Here is a 25,691-nt window from a genome sequence, read left to right as displayed (position 1 = left end):
TTTAATGAAAAACTCTCTTAACTCTAACCATTGTTCAACAAGCGTTCTTTTCCAGCGAATGCTGCAGGTAAATTGTTGCGTTTTCCGCTAGTATTTAAAACAAAAACTGAAGAACGCCCCTCTGTTTTTTTAATTCGTTGATTCTAGATTCGCCCCCTAATGATGAAATCCATAGTTACGCCCCTTGGCCACATGCCCCCGATACACCTCAGCAACAGCACAGACGTGTTAATTCAATAATCAGGGAATAGGAATTGTCAGAGACAATGCTCGAGACTTATAGCCAGGAAAAGAGCACATTCCTCTTAATTACTTTGACTACAGTTGGTGTGAAGACTGTGTCTGAGACAATACGCAAGAAACAGCTGCAGATGTCTGAGGTCTGGTCACCTATTCATTAAACAGTGGATGTGTATTGACTGAGACTGTCAGTGTGAAGACTGTGTCTGAGACAATACACAAGAAACAGCTGTGGATGCCTTAATTCAATAAACAGTGACTGAGGATTTTATAACCTTTATTTTTTATTTTTTCAGTTCATTTATTTCTCTGTTTTAGATCATCTCTACAAGTTACTGGTGCAGATTAGATTGCTCAAACATTTGAGCAGAGGAAGAAAGGTTCTGTATCTACTTTTTGTCTCCTTGTTTTTTAGATGGAAAAACATCCATCTAAATAACCCCTGTGTTAAAACAAAATGAATTTACAATTCTGTCAGGTTCTCTCTTTTTATCAGAATTTCGTGTGATGTGCCTGCATTAACCTGAGTGACCTTTTAAAGTGGATAAACTACATATTTTGTTTTTAGATGTAAAAAACATCTAAAAACATACAATTAGAAAGATTTGCTTCCTTGTAATGACAACATCTGGCTAATGACAACATCCGTTTAATGACAATATCCGGCTAATGACGATATCCGGTTAATGACGACATCCGGTTAATGATGATATCCGGTTAATGATGATATCCGGTTACGTCACAAGAAGGCCCACCACCGGAAGTCCCGCCCTAGGATGTCCCAGCCACTGGAAGTCCCGCCCACCTGTCAAAATGTTCACACCTCGTTTGATTGAAGGATGTACATATAGTCTCTCTCTCATTCCAGCACACCATCGCTGTTAGTAAGATCATCTGCTGCTGAAGCACAAACCTGATCATCCGCCATGGAACAGCCCACAGCCTGTAATTGCACATCATCCAAAGGACCCACAGTGCTGTGACATTGATAATTTTATCAATTGGAAAGAAATAAAATGATAAGGCAGATTAAATCTTTCATTTTCAAACTGGATGCTAAAATCACTTTTTAGCAGGTGAGAAATTGTCATTTTAAAGCCTCCTTGTGGTGAGAAAGACAGTATAGGCTTTAACCTTGTCAGTAAACAAAACACATTGCATTACTGACAGTAACATTGTGTCACTGCAGAGCAAGCAGAGCTGGATCAGGTTGATTACATTGTTTAAATGTGAACATATGCCAGGGGATGGTTTATACAGTAAAAAAATGACTTCATGTCACCAAAAAACTATTTAAACAATTAATCACGTTGTATATCGTTAAAACATTGGTAAAACAAGCAAAACAAATTAACTAAAATCAATGAAAAATCATTTCTTTTAAACGTTCAATTTACATTCTTTGCAGGACAATTATGTGACGCTATGTTTTAAAATTAACAAAACAGATAGCCAACTCTTACAACAAACTATTTTTATGTTGCTAATATTACGTTCAAGCTTAAATATTGTGTCTGTTTATGATAAACTCCGAACTCGTCAAACAAATACTTTCAGAACATGGTGATTCTCGGAAAAATATAAAAATTTCAAAGGAGGCAAAAAAAAAAAAAAAACGAAAATATATGACATATTTTTTATTTTTAATCGTTCATATTGATTGGCCCATTTCTGTCTGGACCACAAACATGTCCTGTTGTCCAATCTTCAGAGATTGTACAAGCAGTTTAGCGCCTCCTATTTGGAATCTTTGAAGACCAGGGCCTTAGTTCATTAAGATTAAGATTTTATGAGACAGGCCAATGCAAAGTAGCACATAAAGGCAATGTAAAACAAAAACAATACATGGTTTTCAAATTATTTTACAAATAAAACGTTAAAGTGTGGTCAGAAAAAAAAAGTGCCTTATTAAGGCAGGTTTGTTGGAGAACATTAGAGAATGAAAAGAGCAAGGAACACCACAGGTCAGGGAGAAGGTTTTGGGGAAGTTTAAAGCATGGTGGGTTGGAGCATTGCTCAACCCATCTTAACTGGCCAAAGTATGTTAGTATTGCAAACCTACCCAGAAACCACTGTCCACCTAAACTGCAAGAAGAGCGTTAATCAGAGAAACAGCCATGAGGCTCATTGTAACTCTGGAGGAGCTGCAGAGATATGCAACTCAGGTGCGAGGATCTGGTAACAAGACAAATATGCTTCACATACCTGGCCTTTTTGAAAAAGTGCCAAGAAGCAAGCCATTGCTAAAAGTCAGCCATGAGAGGTCCTGTTTGCAGGTTTGTGAAAAGCTATATAGAGGACACAGCAAGCATGTTAGAGAAGGTGTTCTAGTCATGTACGACCAACACGGATCTTTTCGCCCACATGCAAAACCCCTGTATACCATCAAAATACATCATCCTGAACACACCATCCACGCTGTGAAACATGGTGGTGATGGCCTCACACCACAATGATGCTTTTCTTCAGTAGGTACTGGGAAGCTGGTAGAACTGATGGAAAGATGGATGGAGCTAAATACAGGGCAACCCTGGAAGTGAACTATTAGAGGGTGCAAAATACTTGAGTCAGAATTTCACCTTCCAGCTGGATAACGACCCTAAACATAGAGTCAGAGCTACTATCAAATGGTTTAGATCGAAGAATATAAATATGTTCAAATGGCCCAGTCCAAGTCCAAATCCAAATGAGAAATAATGGCAAGACTTGAAAACTGATACTATATGTGGACAGAGGCATCATTGATGTAATTTAGCAGGGATTTTGTTAGAGACTGGTGCGGGATAGACTTTATGTGGGTTGGTGTCACATGTGTTACTGACTGGAACAACTCAGATCCTGTCAGTGTTTCTCATTACCACTGCATGGGAATGTCTAGCTGTTGGACAATAGCTTAGTTCTCACACTTTTTAGTTACTAACCAGAAAATAATGTGCTCTGTTTTATCAAAGACAACCCATGTAAACAGAAGGGATAATTGGTCAATTAAAAGTCAACAAAAGTTTAAAAAAGTGATGATACTTCTGACCCTGAAACTGCTCAGCACAGCAATCTGTTGCTCTGTGATTTGAGAGGCAGTCATATAATCAACAAGCAGCACCAGTGTCGTACTGGGCTTGTGAGATGGTAAGGGCAATCTCAAAGTGTGGCCATAGCTACTGTGGAAGTTCCTGGGGAAATCAAGAGCCTTAACAGCTGCCCTGCCTGCCAGCAACTAGCAACACAACTTTAAAATGACGGGCCGGCGAGTGCATGTACGAGGAGAAACAGAATCTTCAGTTTGACCTTAAAGTAAAATACTCCAAAAACACCACATACTCAGCAGTGAGACAAAGCACCAGTTTTCCAGATGAATACACAGAGTGTGAAGCTTCCATATTGCGAATTTGAGGTGAACCATGCATCTGTTTAAACTTCACAGTTTAGATTCCCTACAATTGTTTTGTTGAGCCACTTATGTTGCATCTGTTGGAGAAATGTGGGTTTATAGATGTGAAAAGCAAACAACATCTGGACCCAATAGATTTCAGATCATTTTCCTAAACCTAAATTATCAATCATTATCTGAAAGCAAGACAGGCATCTCTGTATCTCACCAGAGTAAGATCTCCACGTAAGATTAACACAACTGGATAAGGGATGAAAGGATTTTAAGCCAACGTACGATGAAGTGTTGCTTTGTCTAGCTTCCCCTGACAGCTCTGTGGAGAAGGAAAATGGCTTTACTCAGCTTCCCAAGAAAATGCCAGCACACTGCGAGACAGACCAATATGTTGTCCAAATAAATAAAATGTCAAGTGAATAAGAAACCAAGAAGCATCTGTTGGCATTACCTTGACACTTTTTATTTCTGCAGATTAAGCCTGTGACAGAACAGGATATGAATAACAGTCACTCAGTCTCTAGAAGAAGCGTGCGGCTCCTGTGCACTGCAGATATAAACTTTATTCTTATTAAATCATTGGCATGCATGAAATTCAGTTCAATGTTTAGTTTTTTTTTAAATCCCATTTAATTGCTTAAATAAATGGTTTGAGTGCAGGCTGTTTGCAGGCTGTGTTTTTGTGTGCTGTGTGCTTTCTGTGCAGGGTGTGACTGGCAGGTGGTGCTGCACAGCTGTTGCTCATCTGAGAGCAATCAGCTGGGCTACTCATGGAGTAGAAACCCAGAGGGAGGCATCGGCTTGTTTTCTCCCTTGGCGTGGTAACAGCCAGACCTCTGCTTCTCTGATCTCCTTGTTTTTCTCCCCCTGCCTTGCAGATCACGTTTGCCGTTTGCTGAAGGAAGTCGTGGAACCTTTCTGGTCTACGTTTTCACTCGTGTCATGTTCAGAGGAGTTTGGGAACTCCAGCCTCGACACCTCAGCCATGAGCCTCCTCTCTGCTTCCAACTCCAAGCCCAGCTTCTCAGGAGCCACTTGAGAACCACCCATCAACCTACCTGTCCACTCTCCGTTAAAACTCTCCAACCGTAATGGAGTTTCCTGGAAGAGAAGAAACTAAGCACTTCATCCTCCGAAAACTGTTCACAGCCTATCAGCCTCAAGCCACCGTGAAGAAGAACTTATTTCCCCCAGGTCTTGCCAAGAACCCCACCCCTGTAAGTCAGCATCTAAAGAACACATTCACATTTTCTCTGTTTCCACCCAGAGTGTTTACCAGCTTCTGTCTTTCTCCTTCAGAGAGACCCCGCGTTCGTCCGCCAGCTCCAGCCATGGTTCCAGTCCAACCTTTATCCGTGTTTCTAAATAAACTGTTAAAACGCTGTCTTTTTTTCCTTGTGGTTGTGTATCTCAGAGTCTACAAAAACCCCATTATGACAGAACAAGCTGACCAAATAGACTTTGATACACAATTACGAGGAACTATTTCCCATCAGGGAGTTCTGTTAGGTCGACACGATACTATGCTAAGATCATTAGCCCAACAGCAAAGTCAGATCCACCAGTTTCAAGAATTTATATCCTGCTTCCAGTCCAACCTTTAACCGTGTTTCTAAAACTGTTAAAACACTGTCTTTGTCCTCGTGGTTGTGTATCTCAGTCTAAGAAAACCCCATTGTGACAAGGGTGCGAGTAAAGTTGAAGGGAAAATGACACTTTCAGAAGAAGGCATTCATTTAAAAACCATGAATCATCAGCCTCTTCGAGTAAACACATGCAAAAACCTCAAGACCAATTGCCTTTCCGATACGATGTTGTTCTGATTCCTTGAATGCTACTCTGAGCACTCGAGGTGAGTGCACTGTACAATCAATGTTGTTAAACTGTTTTATGTGTGTGGCTACGGAGCAGTAAATCTGCAGCGTGAATCTGTCATGTGTCAGAACGTGTTGTCATTAGCAGATTTATCTTGTGTGCAGCCTATTTTTCTTTTTAAAGTGGAACACGTGGCAGAGGCTTTACAAAATATATACGAATGAATTTTCCAATTTTAGCAAGTCTGGAGAGTTATTGTAATGAAATAATGCTTCATATGAATGAAATTGATTTAACACTTTGATCCATTAGCTATTTAAATCTATGCATGACTGAAGATTGACATCAATAATGCACCCACCCATGCTTCACCCCACTCTGACCAGTATGATTGACCATTGATAGTTTTCCTCTGATTTGTGCACAACTAATAGTAGTCCTGTTGACATATTTCCCCCACTTGAGTGTTTTCTGCAGCTTCTCCAGAGTTATATTTGATCAGGGTATCAGAGTAAAGGGAACAAAATACACATGCCCTCCACAATTTAGATTTTTATTTGCATGTCGAAAAACTTTGTATTACTTTCACTTCACATCTTCACTTTTTTGATCATAGTCCAATATAATACACTGACTGGATGTTATGTAAAAAATTTGAAAAAGTTTGAGGATGAATACTTTGAATACTGAACACAAAGATTTTGTTTCATCATCAAACTTTGAAAGGTAATTTAGAAACAACCAACTGGCCATCTGCAGTTTCCAGACCACATTTTCTCTTTTTACTTCATGCATAAGAGAGTATAATACTTACTCACTACTTGTGGGTTTTGTATTGTTGGATTCAGACAAAAGCACATGAAAGAGGCTTATCCTTTTTGCAGGGCTTATCCCCTGAAAACAAGCTAATTAAGAGAAAGAAAACATGAGGCCTGATCCATGAACGAGTTGAGTCAGCTGAAAACACAAAGGAGAAACATCCCAAGGATGAATGTATTGGCTACAAGATGCTAAAAGACAGAAGCACCAAAATATATCTCCCAAACTAGTTTCAGTAGCTTCAGCAGCCGCTGCGATTCAGAGAAGAGAGAAATAAGGAGGAAGGTTTGTAGTGTTTGGTAAGATGTAATACAGCGCTGGCCACTGTTATTTGCACTCCAAGTAAAGAAGTGTAAAACGCTTTAACATAAATTAATCTGTTATTGCAGTAGCAAGTCTCACACAGAACATTTTCACAAAAAGGCAACCTTTGATTCAAGTACATTTATTCAGCAATGGTGGAAAACCACATAATTGTTTTAAATGTTAATTGGAGGCACTATTATTGGTAAAAACCATGTGTTGAGAGGAATGTTACTGAATAATGTATTTATTTCTTACTTAGATTTAAACCCAAAATGATTCATAGTCCACGCAGATTCAGGTTTAAACCAATCCTTTAATTCAACTACCATGTTTCTTTTGACTGGAAGTAATGTTTCCATTTTGGAGTCCTGACTTTAATTTGATGAAGAATGTGTGGAAGGAGGAAAAGATTAGGGTGATGGCAAAGAAACCGTCTAGCCTCAAAGACTAAGACCTGATTAAAAAGAGGAATCCTCACAATACCAGCGGAAACATGCCAAAAGCTGGACAGTAAATATAAGACAGGTATGATTACTGTAATGCCAATAAAGGCTTTCCCACTCATTATTGAGAAGGTTTCTGATCGTTTTCGATTTTTAAATAAAATGTTTCTAGAAAAAGTTATTTTAAAACTGACATTCATTTTACAGTGTTTCATTCTCTATTAAGAGAAGCCTGTCTCATTTTCTAATAGAAACAAACTTCTCGGTTTAATAAAAATCATTTAACATTTAGATCTGCCAGGGGTATCAATAATATTCGGCTTAACTGTATGCTTTACATTTTTAAGTTGACCAGAGGTAGGAGTTTCCTACATAATTAGTAATACATATCCTCTTTTTTTCAGTTTGAAACAACTGCAGGTGTGACAGACAAGTTTGAACGAGAGCCCTGATTCATCTTTCAACATGCACGTAGGATGGTAAGGGAGGTAAAATAAAAATGTTTCTTCCTCACTGTTAGAGAACAGCAGCATCGAGGAACCATAAGAGACCAAATCTCTATGGCAACCATTCATTAGTATCAAGGTGCATGTTGAATTTGCTCATTTCTGGGACCTTAACTGGAACTTTGTGCTGTGGTCAGATGAAGCAAAGGATAAAAATGTGGAAGAACACTTCTTGCTTACATTTATGTACTGTGTAGGAACAATGATGCTGTGGCCCTGTTTCACTTCCAAAGGCCATGGGAACCTTGTTAGAGAGCAAGGCATTATGAATATTTTGAAATGAGAGGATATTGCACATAAAAATATCTGAAAATATTTGGACTGAAAATGGGTTGTCCTTGGGTCTTGTAGCAAAATCCTCCTGCTTCCATGGCCATCTCAGTCCAAAGACCTAAATCCTATAGAAAACTTGTGGGCTGAGTGGAAGAGAAGAGGGCCTTGGAGAGGACCCAGGATTTCAGACAATCTAGAAAGATTATGCAAAACCGAGTGGTGAAAAACTTCCTCTCTCTGTGTGCGTCAATCTTCTGAAAACCAAAAGCTGCAATATTGGCAAAAAGGTGGGTGTAAAAGTATTAAAACACCAGGGTCACCAATTTCTGTTTTATCTATTATTTTATTGCAAATACATTTTTTTGACACGTTTTTCCTAACTGAATAGAAGTTCTCTCACCTTCAAAAAGCCTGTAAAACAATTGATCGATACTCCTTTTTTTTAAATTGTAAGATGCAAAAGCTCTGAGGAAGTACATTACAAATAAATTAGGAATGATTTAAAACTATTGCACTGTATAACATATCGCAGTATTTCATAGAGGTATTTTTTATAATTAGAATAGCCAATGTAAACTGCTAGCTGTCTCTGTAGGAGCAAAAAACATTTTTTTATGTCTAAAACAATAACTCAGTATTTGTTTCAATAAACACATTTACAAAAATGCTTCTATTCCATTTCAGCATACAGTATATTCTGCAGGCCTTGCAGGAGTTTATGCAAAAGGTTATCAGGAAATGAGAATTTAAAAGGGTTTACTTTAGATGCGCCACTGGGTTGCCTGTTCCCTGACATATTGAACGTGAAAGAACCAGAGTTTCTACATATTTAGTTTTTTGCTTGTTAAAAGGTAGAAGGAGAAAGGCAGTGACTTCTTAAGACTAAGGAGTAATCATTCTAATTTTGCCCACTCTCTCACAAACACAGGAGGACATTTGGGAGCATCACTTTGAATGTGGAGAAATGTGCACAATGACAAACCTTAACATAGGACTCAGGTTATCTGCAGTACAACCTTCAGCTGTATATTTGTATAAATGCATTTCAAAATGTAATTAGTGAACAGTGGCTCCAACTAAGATCTAACTAAAGGTATGGCAACCTGCTACTATACCCTTCACAGTGCTTTAAGCCTTTAAGCCTTTCCCTCATCAAATCAGTCTAAGCCCTCCAAGATGGCTTGGTGACGTCATGTATGCCATTTTCCTTTTATAAATTGTCTGAATAACACTGGATAAAAACTGTAACTATAATAACCAATTTTCTTTCATGGAGGAAGTGTTTTGTGATCAGGTGCCTTCTGGGAATGACTGAGAACAATGCAGTGCCCTCTAGAGGCATCTCTGGTAAACATGTAAAAAATCGTTAAAATAGTTTTTTATTGCTTTAGCAAAATCTAATTTAAAATAAAATAATTAATCAAACCTTTCATTTAGGTACTTTTATTTAGTAGGGGTAAAATCACACTTTAAGAAATAACAGTTTTTTATCATAATCAAAGTTGTCACAATTGTTGACATCCCTGCTGCTGATAATTTGTACAACTTGTACAGCTTTTCCAGTATAAAAGTGCATAGTGCAAGATAAATATGGGTCCTCATTAGGCCTTGTTTGTTATATTTCCAGTTATTTGAATTATTTCTTCTTTTATGGCATTTTCCCCTCTCTTTCCATTTTGAAGTGACGAGAGTGAGAAGAGAAATGGACTTGTTGCATTTCTTATTTTACTCCAGGAACACAGGAAGTAATTACTAAACAAACGTGCTCAGACACTTTGAACAAATGAAACAGCCAGAGGTTAGGTTTGTTTTAAGGGAATTGGTAGGAATCCCAATAATTGCAGCACTAGCAAATTTTGCTAAAAAATATATTATCTTAATGTGAGATTTTTTCCCCACTGAACAAATGTACTGAAATTAAAGGTTGGATTTTTCTAATTGTTTCAGTGTGAAAAGATGCTGCTGTAACAAAGGATTAAATTATTTTATGAAGTTTTAAACAGGCTTAGAAGGGGTCCTGATTATAGTCGAAGCTGCTGTATTCCCAGTTTACTTAAACATGACTGATCTTGGCATATTAAACTGGTTTTGTTTCCTCCCACACAGCAGGCACACTGTGTTTGCGTTCATTTTATTTGATTGTTATTTTACCAGGCATTACTCGCACTATTCCCTGTTTATACACCTGCAGATTTTACACAGCTGATGTAGTGTTGTTCACATGCCCTACATAGATTCATTTGAGATGGTTGGTTTGGTTACGTTATTCTCTTAAAATATTGTATTGGCTGTTGAAATCTTAGATGTCAGAGACAAAAACAGGGCCTTGTCTTTTGATTTTGTTTTTTGTCTATAAGGTCTTCTCAGTTAGTGCTTTTAGGTCCATCAAAACCATAACCTACCTGGAGATGTAGATCGCAATTTAATCCAACTCTCAAACATTTGTTCCTATGTGCAATGATTTATAAGAAGATTATATTTCAGATTTAACAGGAATGCTGTAGCTGTTTAAGATATTTGACATGTGATCATAGCTATACTAGTTGAGCTTCCAGTCAACTGTATGATTACAGGAATCCGAGCTATATAACATTTGAACCTCCATTATTTTCACTCTGTATAATGCTACGAAAGTGTGAAGAACTTGGAGCTGCTATAGTGCCTTGCAAGAATATTCACACCCCTCAAACTTTTCCACATTTTGTCAAGGTAAAATCACAAACCTGAATGTATTTTATTGGGATTTTAAGTGATACACCAACACAAAGAATTGCATTACTGTGAAGAGGATGGAAATCAATACATGGTTTCCACTTTTCCCCAAAAAATCTCATAATGATGTGTCCATTTGTACACAGCCCCCTTTATTCTTATACCCCCAAATAAAATCCAGGGCAAACAACTGCCTTTAGAAGTCAGGTAATAAGGAAATAGAGTACAGATGTATGTAATTTAATCTCAGTGAAAATGCAGCTGTTCAGTGTTGGCCTCAGTTTGTTAGAGGACAGGACAAAAAGTAGTCAGGTACTCCACAAATTTGACGTTTGAAGCATACTGGTAGGACTACAGAAGAGTTAAAAGAAAGCCATAAAATATCCAGTTTTATGTTTGCCCAAAGACATATAGCAGACAAAGCAAACATGGGAGAAGATGCTCTGCTTGCTCGTTGTCCTGCACACAAAACTTGTGTGTGGACGAACACTAACACTGCACATAACCCTGAACACACCATCCCAACTGTAAAACACGGTGATGGCAGTATCATACTGTGGGAATGCTATTCTTAAGCAAGGACTTGAGCACACCTGGTCAAAATTGATGGGAAGATGGATGGACCAAAAACAGGACAATAATGTAAAAAAACTTAAGTGTCAGTACAGGGTGGTTGTATACAAATCCATGCCACAGTTTTATTTGTACAAAATGTTGAAATCCATGTGTTGTTTTCCTTCTACTTCACAATAATGCAATACGTTCTGTTAGACTATCATAAAATCCTAACTAAGTACATAGAAGAAGGTGGTTAAACATGATAAAGTGCGAAAAAAGTACAAAGAGTATAAATACTACATCAAGGAACTGTGTCTGTTATTCTAAAACAATAACTGGGTGCTATGTTCTTTTCTGGAAGCAACATAAAAGTCTTGAAGCTCAGAGAGTCTAGTTTACTTTATTACACCAGAAAGTAGATACATAGTCACAGTAGGAGAAGAAATGCATGTAAGAGTTACCATTGGGGGTCAGTCACTAATGCAAAAACAAGACATATTGTTGTTAAACAGTCTTGCCTCCAGTGCAGCGCTCCTTTTGTTTCATCCACCTCCGCAGTTGTCTAAATACAGCAGACAGTTGTTTGGGTCGAAGCCACCGATCTTGATGAATGACACTGTTACCGATCATTTACCACAGTTTTATTTACCACATATTATATTGCAACATCTTGTAAAAAGCACACATGTAGCTTTATGAGCACACAGTCAGATAATTGGTTTAATAATGCATTATGAAATCAAAAACCATTAACCACAAGAGTGATTTAAATGAGGGATGAAAAGTAAATGTCTAAGTGTTGCAGTGTAGCTTTCTGGTGGATAGTTTTCTCCGCTGTGATAAACTAATTTGAATGGGATCAACATCACACATCATAAGACACCATAAAAAATAGACTTAGTGCCAACAAATCTCTGAAGGCTGTACATTTTATGTGGCATTTACTGTCTGCTATATTCAGATTGGGTTTGGTTGATTTCTTTGTTTTAACATAAAAAAGGCTGTCAGTCAGAGAAACAGAGGGGCTTTAGATCAGGAAAAGCAGCAGGAAAAAACTTTATGTTTGGCCACTCTTTCATTTATTCTGCTACCCGACTTATAGTATTAATCAGTTGATTACTTTCACAGCAGAGCTACCCTGAGAAGTCGAGGAAATGTGTTTAATAAGATTACCAAACCATTAAAATACTATTCTTATTACTCCTGGCAGGGACATAGAATGTGGGGAGCCATGTTACTCATCAGCCTCCTCTGCTAATTGAGGACATGTGGGGCCATGTAGGTCAGATTCTTATCGATCAATACTGCTGCACCCCTTTTTTCCTGGTGAAAAATAGTTTCATTTTCATTACTCTGAATCCTGGATGCTCTGTGGTAGATTAGCTGTCTCCTTTGCTTTGTTACCAGTCCCAGTTTCCTCCCACACAACCTTTTATTTCCTTTGAGCAGTTCACTGAGCAGTTGCACAAATACAGGAGTTCACAGCCTCTCGGTGTACACAGCTCACCGGTGGTGGGAGTGAGTCTGGGGGCAAGGCAGCACAGGCTCGGAGGGGAGGGCAGCCATTAGGCCCGGGTGGTACAAGGCTGGCCCCGAACCTCCCAGCGCCCGAGAGTGGGGCTCCATGCCCACATTGTGGTGCAGCAACAGGTGGGCATGGCACTGATCCAGCACTGACTGTTCACACCTGTACAGAGCCAGGGGATTCACCTGCCATGGTATCTGGACAGAACAGAAAGCAGGAAATAGAAAGGATAGAAAAAAACATAGCATCACATATAAGAAAAACAGCCAGAGAAACCTCCATGTCAACATTTATCGGCTCTCAGAATATTAAGAACTGGCTTAATTTACATCATGCTGTCAAGGCACAGCTCTGTCATTAATGGAGACTCGGCCGGTGATGCAGCATTGCACCCCAAGACCTGAAATCTGTGCCACTCAAGCACCCACTTTGAGCTGGAATGATTTATATGCAAGATGAAAGCCTTAAGCAAGAGTGCGCACATATTTTCTGCCCTCTTTTAAATGGAGTCGAGGCTCCATTTAAAAGAGACTGCTTATTACATTACAAGCACTTCGCTGATTCAAAGCCCCATGTTCATTTTATATGCTAGTGTGGTCCAAATTCTGTCAATTAAAGAGAACAAAGCTGCATCATGGCTTGTGTAATACAGGTATTAATAGATTAATGCATATTAATGCTTTCACACAAACTACGATTACACCCATATATTCCAGAATGAACAAAGCCGCAAGATGCAAAAATATTCAACGTCTCCGTTTTTCATTTTTGCTGAACCCAGCAAGAGCTGCAAACTACATATGCTATTTTTAGCAGGATTTCTGCGTGTGAGATCCAGAGTTTCTTTCCTGGATCCCAAAAAAGTTTCTGAGAACCCAAGTTGCTCTTGGGAGATCCCGCAATAAGTTTGCAAAATCTCAAATTTCTTTTGGGATATTCCACAAAAGCTTTGCAAAATCCAAGCTACTGTTTCCTGAGATTTCCTGAGATCCTGGGAAGGTTTAGCAGAATCCCGCAAAAGTTTACAACAAGAGACTGAGCTACAAACCATGTGGAGAATCTCCACCAGAAATGTGTGACCTTCTTAACAAACCAAAGACAAGTAATCATCATTAAGTTTTTCTGTAGTTTTTCTTCTTTTAAAACGTTTTGTGATAGCCAGTTTCTTCCGCTAGTTTCTCCAAAAGTTTACCGAGATACTGTTTGTGACATTTTGTCAATGTTTGTCAAGATTTCTTGTTATATTTCCCAGAACCCACTAATGATTCAATAATACTTTTTGCAAGATCTTGCAAAATTTTTGCAAGATCCTGAGTTACTTTTATGAGGTCTTTTAAAAGTTTTATGAGATTCAGCAGAGGTTTTTTCTAAGAGCCTTTAGATGCAGACCATGGGTAGAATCTCCACCACAGCTGACCTTCACCTTCACTTCCCAACAGATGTTTCAATAGTTTCTGGTTATGTCACCTGGGACCTCACCCAACTTTGCTGAATTTTGTCATTTTGTTTCCTTTAATGTCTCTTGTGGGACCTTTTGGCCTTACTTACAAATTAGATTTTTTTAATACACTTTAACAGAGTTTTTTTTTTTTTCATTCCAACAAATTTCAGCTTTTCGTCCTACTTAAAACAATCTTTAAACTACTGCATGTTGTAGTTGTTCATTCTATTGGATCACAAAGGGTTTGGAGAAAACTGATTGATCTGAAATGCGCTTTATGCCAAATCTTCATCTGGTTTGTGAAGAATTCGCAGTCCTGTCACTTTTCAGAGCTCTGAATTTAGGGTTACATTTAAGGTTACATTCCTGTCTTTCAGCAACGGTGTCCCTCAGTTTTTTCTCCTCTTTAATAAGAAGATTAGTGGAAAACACTATTGTCTAATTCTGCGGCTGAACTTTGCACACTACTTGAAGGGACTTCATAAAAATTCATGAGCAACAATCCTTAGAATGCACAATGAGCTGGCTGAAGGAGAGGCGGTCTGCATCTGGGAGTTCTTTGTACAGACTGTCAGGGGAAAGGGTACACCGAGGACTTGATTCTTCAATTAATGCTACAAAAAGAGTCAAACATGTGAGCAGAAGAGTCGATTTAAATTTAGGCATCTTTCTGTCTGTATGCAGCAGTAGCTGGCATTAGCAACCTTGGCCTCCTCAACAGTTTCCCGCTCTGTTTAAGGTCTCTGTGCTACAGAACAAGCCGAGTTACCCGAGTAATAAAGGGCTGTGTTTGCCCATTAACGCTAAGCTTTATAGACTAATACGGATCTTTAAAAGTAATAAGAAAAACATCCTTAGAGAGGTGAAGAGGTGTTAACATGTGGGTCATCTGAACTGAACAATATGAACTGTCCAGACAGCAAAAAAGATGCAGAAGAAAAAAAATGGAACCTCTGCATTTTCAAACGATGTGCATCATCAACGAGGCAATGTAAAAACGCTCAAGCTTGCCTGTTTAGCTCTACAGAGCTTATGTCTAAGTGAATTTCACCTCACCTTGGAACTGATTTAACCCTTTTAAAAAGACCTGACATAAACTGTTTCTCGTTCTTATCATTATATTCAGTCTATGGTAGCTGCAACGGTATTTAAGATTTGGTCTGCTATCTTTGTTTTTATGCAAAACAAATACATATACATGTTGCATTTATTTGATACACACTTCTAATTCAAAAATTCATAATAGTGTGACAATAAACAAGCTGTAAACATAGGTAACATATTTTTTAGTTGCAACATCTGCGAACCCCCTCCACCTCTTTCTCTCTCGTCAACCACATTTGTCAGTTTCTACTCTTCCCAGCTCCTGGCTTGAACTGTCACCTACTTCAGCTTCCATAAAGTGCACCCTCAGCCCTATCTCCCCAAATTGCCTTCATTCAGAGATGCTTACCATCAAAATACATTTCAATTTCTGTTTCATGGGGCCTTTAATTTTTAGCAAGGTGCTGCATAGTGTCTTTCCTATGACAGCTGTGTGTGTAGAGTTTCTCTCAAAACTGTTATTAAGCAGAACTAAAACATGTAAGCTCTTCTCAGTTGCTTCAGATCAGCTCTCTAAAGTCTCTTTCTATAATTCATTGTATGAGTTTGTTAAAGTGAATGATTCTGCAGAGGAAGACGAAGACAAAGTCATTTATTAATTTGAAAAAACAATTTTCAGTGTTTTAAGTGTTGGTGAGGGAGTAAGTGTGACACAATATGAGGTGAAAATTTCACACTTATGATAGTAAATGTTCGAATGGCCTTTTCTTGATTATTTGCACTCATTTGCTGCATGTTTAAGCACCACTGTCATGTAAAGACGCTAACAATGCAGTGGGGAGTATTGACACATATAGTGCCATGCATGATTGTTTTTACCCGTGGTAAATATCTCCAATAAGCCTTACATAAAATTCATGCTTTATTGTAGTGCCATAATCTCATCCTGAAACTACAAATCTGTGATCAATTATTAATACTCCACATTTTTAAATCAACCATAGTGTTAAGTAAACTTTTATTGGCAATCCATAAATTCCTTTTTCCCCGGTGTAGAAATTACATGATGCAGGAGCCCATAACTTTTTGCTTCTCTTCACTGGCACAAAAAATAAAGTAAAGTAGGTGATTTTTAACTCGCCCCTATCCACCATCAGAGCAATAAATGAGGAGTTTTAAACAACAGGAACTTGCCTATACATCAACTACTCCGGACAAGTGTTCCCTAGCATATTGGGCAGAAACCAAGTACTGTGGCAGGATATTTGATATTTGATTTGCAGAATTGATAGAGCTCCTTTGAATTGGTTGGTTTCCTGAAATGGACCTGTTTTTTCAGCATAGACCTAAAATTTTCACTAGGGTGGAGGTCATAGGAAATCAAGAAGCTTTATGTTTGACTGCTTTATCCAGAACAAAACATGGGTTTTAGGTGTGTCCTATTGGAATGCACAAAATGTGTCTATTATTTTGAGGTAAAGTTGAAGAATTTAGAAGCATCTCTCCTTTCTGACCATTCAAAGCCCTTTTTTGCATGTATCAATGGCAATAAAAACAGACTCTGAGCATGATGCTTCCACCATCAACTACGCATCATTGCAAAAGTGAAGCCTTATCTTTTTTTTAAGGATCTCAAGAAAGTTATTCATGGTTTTATTTCCTCTCATCATATTTCCTGTTGTAACTCTTTATACATCAGGCTGGATCAACCATCCCTGCAGGGTTTACAGATAGTTCAAAACTGCAATGATAATTGCAAAAAAAAATTTTACATTTTAAATGGTCTAGCTCCATCCTATCTACGTGATTCCCTCAACATCTACACACCTTTGAGAGCACTCCTCCAAACAGAACATTTCCCTATTGAAAATGTAAGGAACTCTAATGATTCAATCAAGAGAGGTTGTCAAATATTCAGCCAGAAATACGACAGAAGATTTTTCATGGTAACAAAAAGTATCAAATATTAGTGGGTATGTATAAAAATATTTTGTATTTGAACCTTTATGTAGGTTTGTCCCCGTGGAGGTGAAAAAACGCACAGTAACTTTCAGAACCTGAGCACCAACCTCTTGTTTTTAAAACTAATTGAAGCTGTAACATCTGTTATTAGTCCACACTGACAATTAAAAAAATGATACAAACGCATCAATAAAAGCTTAAAACAAATATGAGGAAAGATTCATTTTGCTGATGAGTGTATGTAAACAGTAAGTCCATATCAGCACAAACAGAATAAAATCAGTAAATCAGGAAGTCTGTTTTTGTAAAACATATAACCCCGAAGGGACGTCAGATACAAAAACACTGAGCGCTTGTTTATGTTTACATAATCAATCTTGACTGTTTGATTGGCCAATTTATTGTTTAGTCAGACGATGTACACTGCAGTTAGAAAACAGAAAGCTTCATTTGACATTTTTTATACCTTCAATTGTTTTAAACTAAAAGTATTACATAGGTAAACTTTTTTATACAATTTAAACTACATATTGGTTATACACAACTGTTTAAGTTCTAGGCATTCACCAAGCTGAGGTAAGGCAGCTTTCCCCCCACTGTATGTTCGACTGAAGGCCTCTGTTTTTTACAAACAGTGGTCAAAGTTCAACTAGATTAAGTTTAGATTGCTGCGGGGTTACTGAGCTGTCACTAAGCTTTGTTCGACACAGCAACAAATTGCCATGGCACACCACATGCCTGCAGAAATAATGGGTATGAGAACACAGTGGGCTGGTTGTTATGTCTTCCAGGACCAAGTGACTTCTGCTTGTTTCTATAATGGTTCCAGTACACACTGGAAGCCCAGAGCGTGGCAACAAAAGAGTCAATTATGTATGTAGAATACTTACTGGTTTACTTTGCACATCCTCCTTTGCTCATCGCACACCGCTGATATAACACATTTGCACCATCAGTTTTGTATATATGAATATTTCTGGTATGCCATCTGATTGTTCTGTCGGTTCCTTTGTTTTTGTTTTTTCTTGGTTGTTTTTTTTCTCTAAATATTTCCTTTGTATGTATTGTTACTTTTCCTGTTTATTTGGCATTTAAAGCTGCAGTAAGTAATTTTTGTAAACATGTATTTTTTATACAGTATATTTGTTAAAACTGTCACTATGTCCTGACAGTATAATATGAGACAGATGATCTGTGAAAAAAAAAATCAAGCTCCTGTGGCCCCTCCCAATGGTCCTATTTGCAGAAATACACCGCTCCAATCAAAACCAGGAGGAATGTCTTAGCAGTGCCAATCATGCTCGTGTATGCGCTGCTCACAACTCCTTCGTGACACCAAGTCGCTGATGTAAAATCGTATACTCAAAGAAAAGAAATCGTATTCACAAACTGTTATAGCATATTGTATTCATAAAGAATAAACCACAACTGTAAACTTGAACTGTGTGTTTGTAATTTCTTGAAGCTGTAACATTTTATTTTGTATTCTTATAGAGAAAATATACAATACCTCTTTTGGATTTTACTTATGCACAACTATTGACTAATATGCACAAATTTCTGTCTTTACATACACATTGTTTTTGACAGCATTCTTACCCCATATAAGTCCCCAGTTTCCCAAAACTCCCTACTGCACCTTTAAAGTGTTCAGTAAAGGAACAGTGTCATTCGCCTTGAAACCACTTGGACTATGTTACATTTTGTCACAATATTACCACAAAGGTATACTGAGTTATTGGGAAAAGCCAACAACAAAGTAGTGCATAATGGTGAAAAGATACAAGGTTTTTAAAATTTTTTACAAATAAAATCTGAAAGTGTTGGCTGCATTTGTATTCAGCCCGCCTGAATCAAAACTTTGTAAAACCATATTACAGTGCATATACAGTACAACTGTAAAGCTTTTGGGGTATGTCTTTAGAAACTTTGCATATATAGAGATCAAGATTTTTGCCCAGTATTTTTTTCAAAACAGCAGTGCCTGGTAAGATGGAGAACATCTGTTAACATCATGTTCTACCACAGTTTCTCAACTGGAGTTAGGTTTGTTCTTTGACTGGGCCAGTCTGACTCAGAGTTGTTGTCCCCCCTAAGTATTTTTCTGTCTCCAAAGAAGTTTTCTTCAGGGACTGCAGTCTATTTAGCCCCAATAATCTTCCACTGCTGAAGAAACGCAAGATGAATACCAACATAATAATGCACAGTGGTAGTTTTCTTCCATGTTTGGACCTATCTGACCACAGCAGATGACTTCTTTCATAAATGAGTTTCTTTTTGCCACTCTCCCATGAAGGCCAGATTTGTGGAGTACATGGCTAATAGCTGTCATGTCATCAGATTTCTCCACCTAAGCTGTGAATCACTGCAGCTCCTCCAGATTTAACATAGGCTTCTTGGCTGCTTTCCTGATTAGTTTGTTGACTAATGTTCTGTAACAAACCTCTGAAGTCATATTTATGTTGAAATTAAGCTACACTTTACTGATTTGGTGACTTCTGGAGGAAATTGGCTGCGCAAGATTTCATTGAGACATATCAGAGTAAAGGGGGCTAATTACCAATAAAGATTTGTATTAGAAAAAAAAACAAATTTAACCAATTTATATGATAGGCCACCTTACTGTTGGCCTATCACATAATATCTTTAAAAAATACATTAAGGTTTGTGATTGTAACATGACATAAACCAAGAAATGCAACTACTTTCGCAAGTTACTATACATCCTAACTATACCAGGCTATTTCACTGATAATAAAACGTACCTTACTAATACAAATTAGACTGGTAGAAAGGCTTAACCTGAGTGTCACACTGAATTTTGTTTAAAAAGGTGACAAAAAGTTCTGGCCTTTCTTACTAATCAGAGGGCATCAGCATCCACCAATGAATAAATTATGAAATGTCAAAGCAATTACTTTGTCATCTTTCCCCAAAAGTGTGATGAAGTCTCAATACAGATGAACTACTGCATTAAAACCTGCTGCATTTGAAATGCATCCTTCACATTGTCAAAACATTTTTTTATTCAAACAGAATATTTTCTAACTGTTAACATGTTCCCTTTGCCTCATGTCTGCAGTGCACAAGCAGTAAACCTTAACAGGATCAGTTTCATGTCTTCGTTTAGAAGAGAGAAATAAAAGCCTTTTTGGCATACGAAACAGAGAGCGTTCAAGTTTAATCATGGACATTGGGGAGAAGCTGGCTGTTATGCTTGGAGCTCTTAAAGAGGTGACTCACTGGCTAGCCTGGATTGGATATTTGCCAACAAATCTGCTCAGAACTGGATGCTTGATGAAGTTGGATTCTGCAGGTAGTACACCACATGTTCTTGGCTTTAATGGTCCTGGAAATCTTCACCAGTCTGGCTTTAAAACACAAGAATGGATAAATATAAAACCAGTTCAACTCTGTTGATCACTAAAGCTGTTTGAGAATAGTCTTGTTTTCTCCTGATAAGTGTCAGTTGATGTTCAGTGAGTCACTGGATGTCATCCAAAGTAAAAGAGTAGGCATCTGGCATCAGCCTGATCTCGTCTTCACTCTGTTAACTGCTAGCTTGACCTATTTACACTGAAGTGAATTTTAAGAGAGAAAAATACACAGCAAATCCTGAATAAAACCTGCTACTCATTGATGATGCTCCTGATGCTGAATTGAATTTTGACATTATACTTTTGCCTCTGATAATAATAACCACAAACTATTTTTGCATTCTCTTTCTTGTTTTACTCTCAGATAGAAGAACTCGTTGTTTATTGCTGTAGTTATCTACATTACTCTGTAAAGTGTAAACAAAACTATCCATTTAACAGGTTTAGGAACTGTTTGGAACTTCAACTAAACTATTCAAACTAAAAACAAATCTCATTTAAACTGGTTGTAGGATATAACTATTAAAGTACAAGGCCTTTTAGCACCCATCTTGCTTGCAGTTGTTATTTACCTCCGCCAAAGAGGTTATGTTTTTGTAGCGTTGGTTTGTTGGTTTGCAAAATATCTAAACAACTTCTAAACTGATTTAAAAGAAATGTTTCAGGCATGGTGCATATTGGGAGAAGAAACAGATTTTTAGATTTTGGTGGTAATGCAGAGCACCATCTGGATCCTGGATTTTTTTTACAGATTCTTATCATTGCCAGACCATGGTGAGACAACTTGAAATTCCCACATGGTTCATCAACATGTAAGCAGCTGACATACAGTGGCCAGACGTCATCCAAAGTACAGTTCATCAGTACAGAAAAAAGATTACATGTGTCAGTGACCGTGTTGCATTGGCAGAGGTCTGCACTTTATGAGTGCTTTTCTAATTAATTATTTGATTTTTAATAATTAGTCATTTATTTTGTCTTACAGAAATCAGTCTGGAGGAGGAGGGGCGTCAGTACAAACAAGTCAACTCATTTTAACTATTTACATTTTAATATTCCTTAAATTAGTAGTAGAGGAGGTGCATCTTTCTGTCGGTTTATTAACTTGTCCTAAGCAAATTATAGTTCTTTTGAATATCTAATATATACACCTTTTTTTTTTAGATTTTAATTGCAAAGCATAAGAAAGTCTTCTGTTGGAAGCTTGACATTATTCTTGAGGACATTACTCTGAATTTTTGATCAATTGTGATTTCCTATCTGATTTAGTGTTCAATTCTGATAGATGTTGAAATGAATGTAGTATTTTAATACTATGATAGACCATAATTGAATTGACCAAAAATGTTTATGGTCATACTCACTCCTGTCATCATACTCTTAATCTCTTGTACCGACATATACAAAAAATATGTGCACAAATTACAACACTTCCTCATAATTCTGTCTTGTCTAACTATTTTAATAACCTTTGAGCCTAATATAATTGATTTTTGAATAAAATGTACTGATTTGAACTGCATATGCACTGGAACTGTTTGTACAGTGCCTTGAAGTGACATTTGGAGCTATATTGATAAACTAAAATAAATACGAATTCAGCATTATTGCACCACTGATATTAGAGGTTATATTTAGCTTTTAAATGAAAATAAGCTTTGTGTAATCTTCTTGTCAGATTTTGTGTTTTATAAGAGAAACCACAAAAGCAGTGGAGAAGGACAATGGTGTACACTTCTGTGACATATCACACAGCAAATAATTTTAATCTTCTAGCTTTTAGCTGTCAATCGCTAATGAAAGCATTTGCATAGGTGGCCACCCATTGCAATGCTGTGAATGTTGGTCAAGCTGCTGCTAAATGATTCCCAATTAGGTGACAGGCCGCTGCATCAAGCCAGCATGTCTTAGACTTGCACAGAAGATGTGGGCTCTCATTGGCATATTAACAACATCCTCCGCCTGAGCTGTGCTGCTCTCTGTCAGCTGGATAATTCACTCAGTGGTCAATGTTGAGGCAAAGGAGCACAGACAAGCCTCTATTATCATGGCTGTCTGCTAGGCAACACACCCATGGATGCAAAATGGCATAGTAAGGGCTACAAAATCCCTGTTTCTAATTGCTTCCTGGCAAAGATACGGTGAAAAATGATTTCTGGGTGGGTGACACAGACATGAAACTGATAACAAGTGGACAGTAAGATTAAGTAGGGTAAGATATTCTGTAGAGAAAACGTGTGTGCTTTGTCACTTGATATTAAATTGGAACAGAGAGACAACTTTTCTCAGAATATCTGAAAGATCATTCATGACTACATGACTACTAAGGCTATCAACCATGTCTTCCATTGTTTACTAATAAAGTTAAATTAATTTAAATTTAAATGAAAGCACACTCTAAACTGCATGGAATACAATCTCAGATCAGACATTACTTCTGTAGTCCATAAAACAGGAACAATTCTTCTTCAATTCTTGTTGGCAATTTCTTAAACCTAATTTTCAAATACATCTATTTCATGTCTAAAGTGCCCATATGCAATCTACTCAGGACCCCACAGAAATCTCTTCAATGTTTAAAGTGCATATTATATTGAAAACACAATATTAGTGTTCCCACCAGGGACCTAACTTGAATCGGATAGGGAATCAGAGGATGATGGCAAAGAGGCCTTCCAGCCTCAAAGACTTACAGATCATCAAAAAAGATAAATCGTCAAGATATATGGAACATACCATTTGGTGGTCAACAGTTATAGGAAGGGTTTCTTTTTAGGAAGGCTGTGAATAATTTTTTAACTCTTATTTTTTATAAAAACATTTTTATAAAAAAAATATAAAAGACAACTTTTCTCAGAATATCTGAAAGTTAGATCATTCATGACTACAAAGCACACTCTAAACTGCACGGAATACAATCTCAGATCAGACATTATTTCTGTGGTCCATAAAACAGGAACAATTCTTCTTCAATTCTTGTTGGCAATTTCTTAAACCCAATTTTCAAATACATCTATTTTATGTCTCAAGTGACCATATGCAATCTACTCAGGACCCCACAGAAATCTCTTCAATGTTTAAAGTGCATATTATATTGAAAACACAAAATGCCTCCATGAAAGAAACGATGCCAGGTGCAAATGAACATTGATTAAACAATTTATGACAGACATCTATGAGTCACTGTTTCTCTTTCTGGGCTGCCACATACCTATATCTATATCTCTTAGCCTGTGGGAGGCAAAGACTAGAAATGTAGATCAGAAGATTAGTCCTGGCATCCATAACACACAACAAGAATACTTGGAGTAAACTTTTCACAATCTTGGGCTTGCTGTTTTTCTTTTCAGTGACCTCCTACTGTAACTTTAATGTGTTTTGTTCCCAAAGAAAACGTAGCCCAGTAATTTTGAAAATACACTGTCACCTAATTATTCTGGAAGCTAAAATTAAATCCATTCTTCTATAATTGTATAACTTTTTTTCACTGAGCAATTTTTTTGAAAAAGTATTTGTCTGTCTACTTTTACTTGTACAAGAACTTTGATGGCATTGTATTCTTGATCTACAAGGTAAGATTTATTGATGAACCCACCATTGCCAGCAATAGCAACTTTAACTATTCGGCTAACATCTTCCACAAGCTTTAGGAGTGTGTTCATAGTTAGATGAAAAAACCTCAATTGCAGCCTTTGCTCTAATTCACCTCAAATGTGATCAAGAAGGTTGAGGTCAGGACTCTGCGGGTCATTCAAGTTTCTTCACACCTCAGCAATAGAAGTGACTGGAACAACAAAATTAAATGATTTGGTGGTGTTACCCAATAGTCTATGTCTAGACTATATTTGATTTGAATGTGAGAGTTTGGCTTAGACTAAGTCTAAAACATTGATTAGGGCCTGTTTAAGCTGAGATTGACTAGCGCGCACGCACGCACGCACGTACGCACGCACGCACGCACACAAAAAAGCTTGTGACCCTTTGATTACTAACCCCCCTGCATTTCTAACTGAGCTATTGGACAATCCAGTCTATTACTCGTACTCATACTCGTCGTCTTCCGCGGGGGCAGCAGACTTAGCAGAGACACCCAGACGTCCCTCTCCCCAGACACCTCCTCCAGCTCCTCCAGGGGGAGCCCAAGGCGTTCCCAGGCCAGCCGAGAGACATAGTCCCTCCAGCATGTCATGGGCCGTCCCCTGGGCCTCCTCCCGGTGGGACCAGCCTGGAACACCTCCTGAGGAAGGCGTCCAGGAGACATCCAATATAGATGCCCGAGCCACCTCAACTGGCTCCTCTCGATGTGGAGGAGCAGCGGCTCTACTCCGAGCCCCTCCCGGATGGCCGAGCCCCTCACCCTATCTCTAAAACAGTGCCCGGCCACCCTACGGAGGAAGCTCATTTCAGCCGCTTGTATCCGGGATCTCGTTCTTTCGGTCATAACCCAAAGTTCATGGCCATAGATGAGGGTAGGAACGTAGACCGACCGGTAAATCGAGAGCTTCACTTTTCGGCTCAGCTCTTTCTTCACCACAACAGACCGGCACAGTGCCCCCATTACTGCAGCAGCCGCACCGAACCGTCTGTTGAACTCCCGCTCCATTCTTCTCTCACTCGTGAACAAGACCCCGTGATACTTGAACTCCTCCACTTGAGGCAGGAACTCCCCTCCAACCTGAAGAGGATAAGCCACCCTTTTCCCATCAAGTACCATGGCCTCTGACTTGGAGGAGCTGATCTTCATCCCAGCGACTTCACACTCGGCTGCGAACCGCCCCAGCGCATGCTGTAGGTCTTGGCTAGAGGGGGCCAGCAGGACCACGTCATCTGCAAAAAGAAAAGACAAAATCCACCGGTCCCCAAACCAGACCCCTCTCCGGCCCTTGGCTGCATCTAGAAATCCTGTCCATAAAAAACAGGAATGGTGACAAAGGGCAGCCCTGCCGGAGTCCAACATGCAACAGGAACAGGTCCGACTTAGTGCTGGCAATGCGGACCAAATTCCTGCTCCGCTTGTACAGGGACCGGATGGCCCCTAATAAAGGGCCCCCGATTCCATACTCCTGGAGCATCCCCCACAGGGCATCACGAGACACACAGTTGAATGCTTTCTCCAGGTCCACAAAACACATGTGAACCGGTTGGGCAAACTCCCATGAATCCTCAAGTACCCTGTAGAGGGTATAGAGCTGGTCCAGTGTTCCACGGCCAGGACGAAAACCACACTGCTCCTCCTGAAGCTGAGGTTCGACTGTCGGCTGAACTCTCCTCTCCAATACCCTGGCGTA

At 38.5% G+C, this 25,691-nt stretch overlaps 1 protein-coding gene and 1 long non-coding RNA gene across 3 annotated transcripts in view; one reads left to right on the top strand and one right to left on the bottom strand.

Moving 5' to 3' along the window:
* Positions 1-4,296: 4,296 nt before the first annotated feature.
* On the top strand, positions 4,297-5,004 carry LOC124878431. The gene is made up of 2 exons (XR_007040766.1): positions 4,297-4,839; positions 4,922-5,004. It is a non-coding gene; the product is annotated as an uncharacterized LOC124878431 (long non-coding RNA).
* Positions 5,005-11,435: 6,431 nt separating this feature from the next.
* LOC124878647 (leucine-rich repeat transmembrane neuronal protein 4) overlaps positions 11,436-25,691 on the bottom strand; it is a 91,802-nt gene continuing 77,546 nt past the window's right edge. The window contains exon 3 of one of the 2 annotated variants that reach the window (XM_047382741.1): positions 11,436-12,776. In XM_047382741.1, coding sequence (XP_047238697.1) covers positions 12,558-12,776 — 219 coding nt within the window. In that variant the 3' untranslated portion in view covers positions 11,436-12,557. The remainder of the gene's footprint in view (positions 12,777-25,691) is intronic. The other variant, XM_047382742.1, reaches the window with a different exon arrangement.

The sequence above is a fragment of the Girardinichthys multiradiatus genome, chromosome 12 (assembly GCF_021462225.1).
Source record: "Girardinichthys multiradiatus isolate DD_20200921_A chromosome 12, DD_fGirMul_XY1, whole genome shotgun sequence".
NCBI lineage: Eukaryota > Metazoa > Chordata > Actinopteri > Cyprinodontiformes > Goodeidae > Girardinichthys > Girardinichthys multiradiatus.
This window is presented reverse-complemented; position numbering and strand designations above follow the sequence as displayed.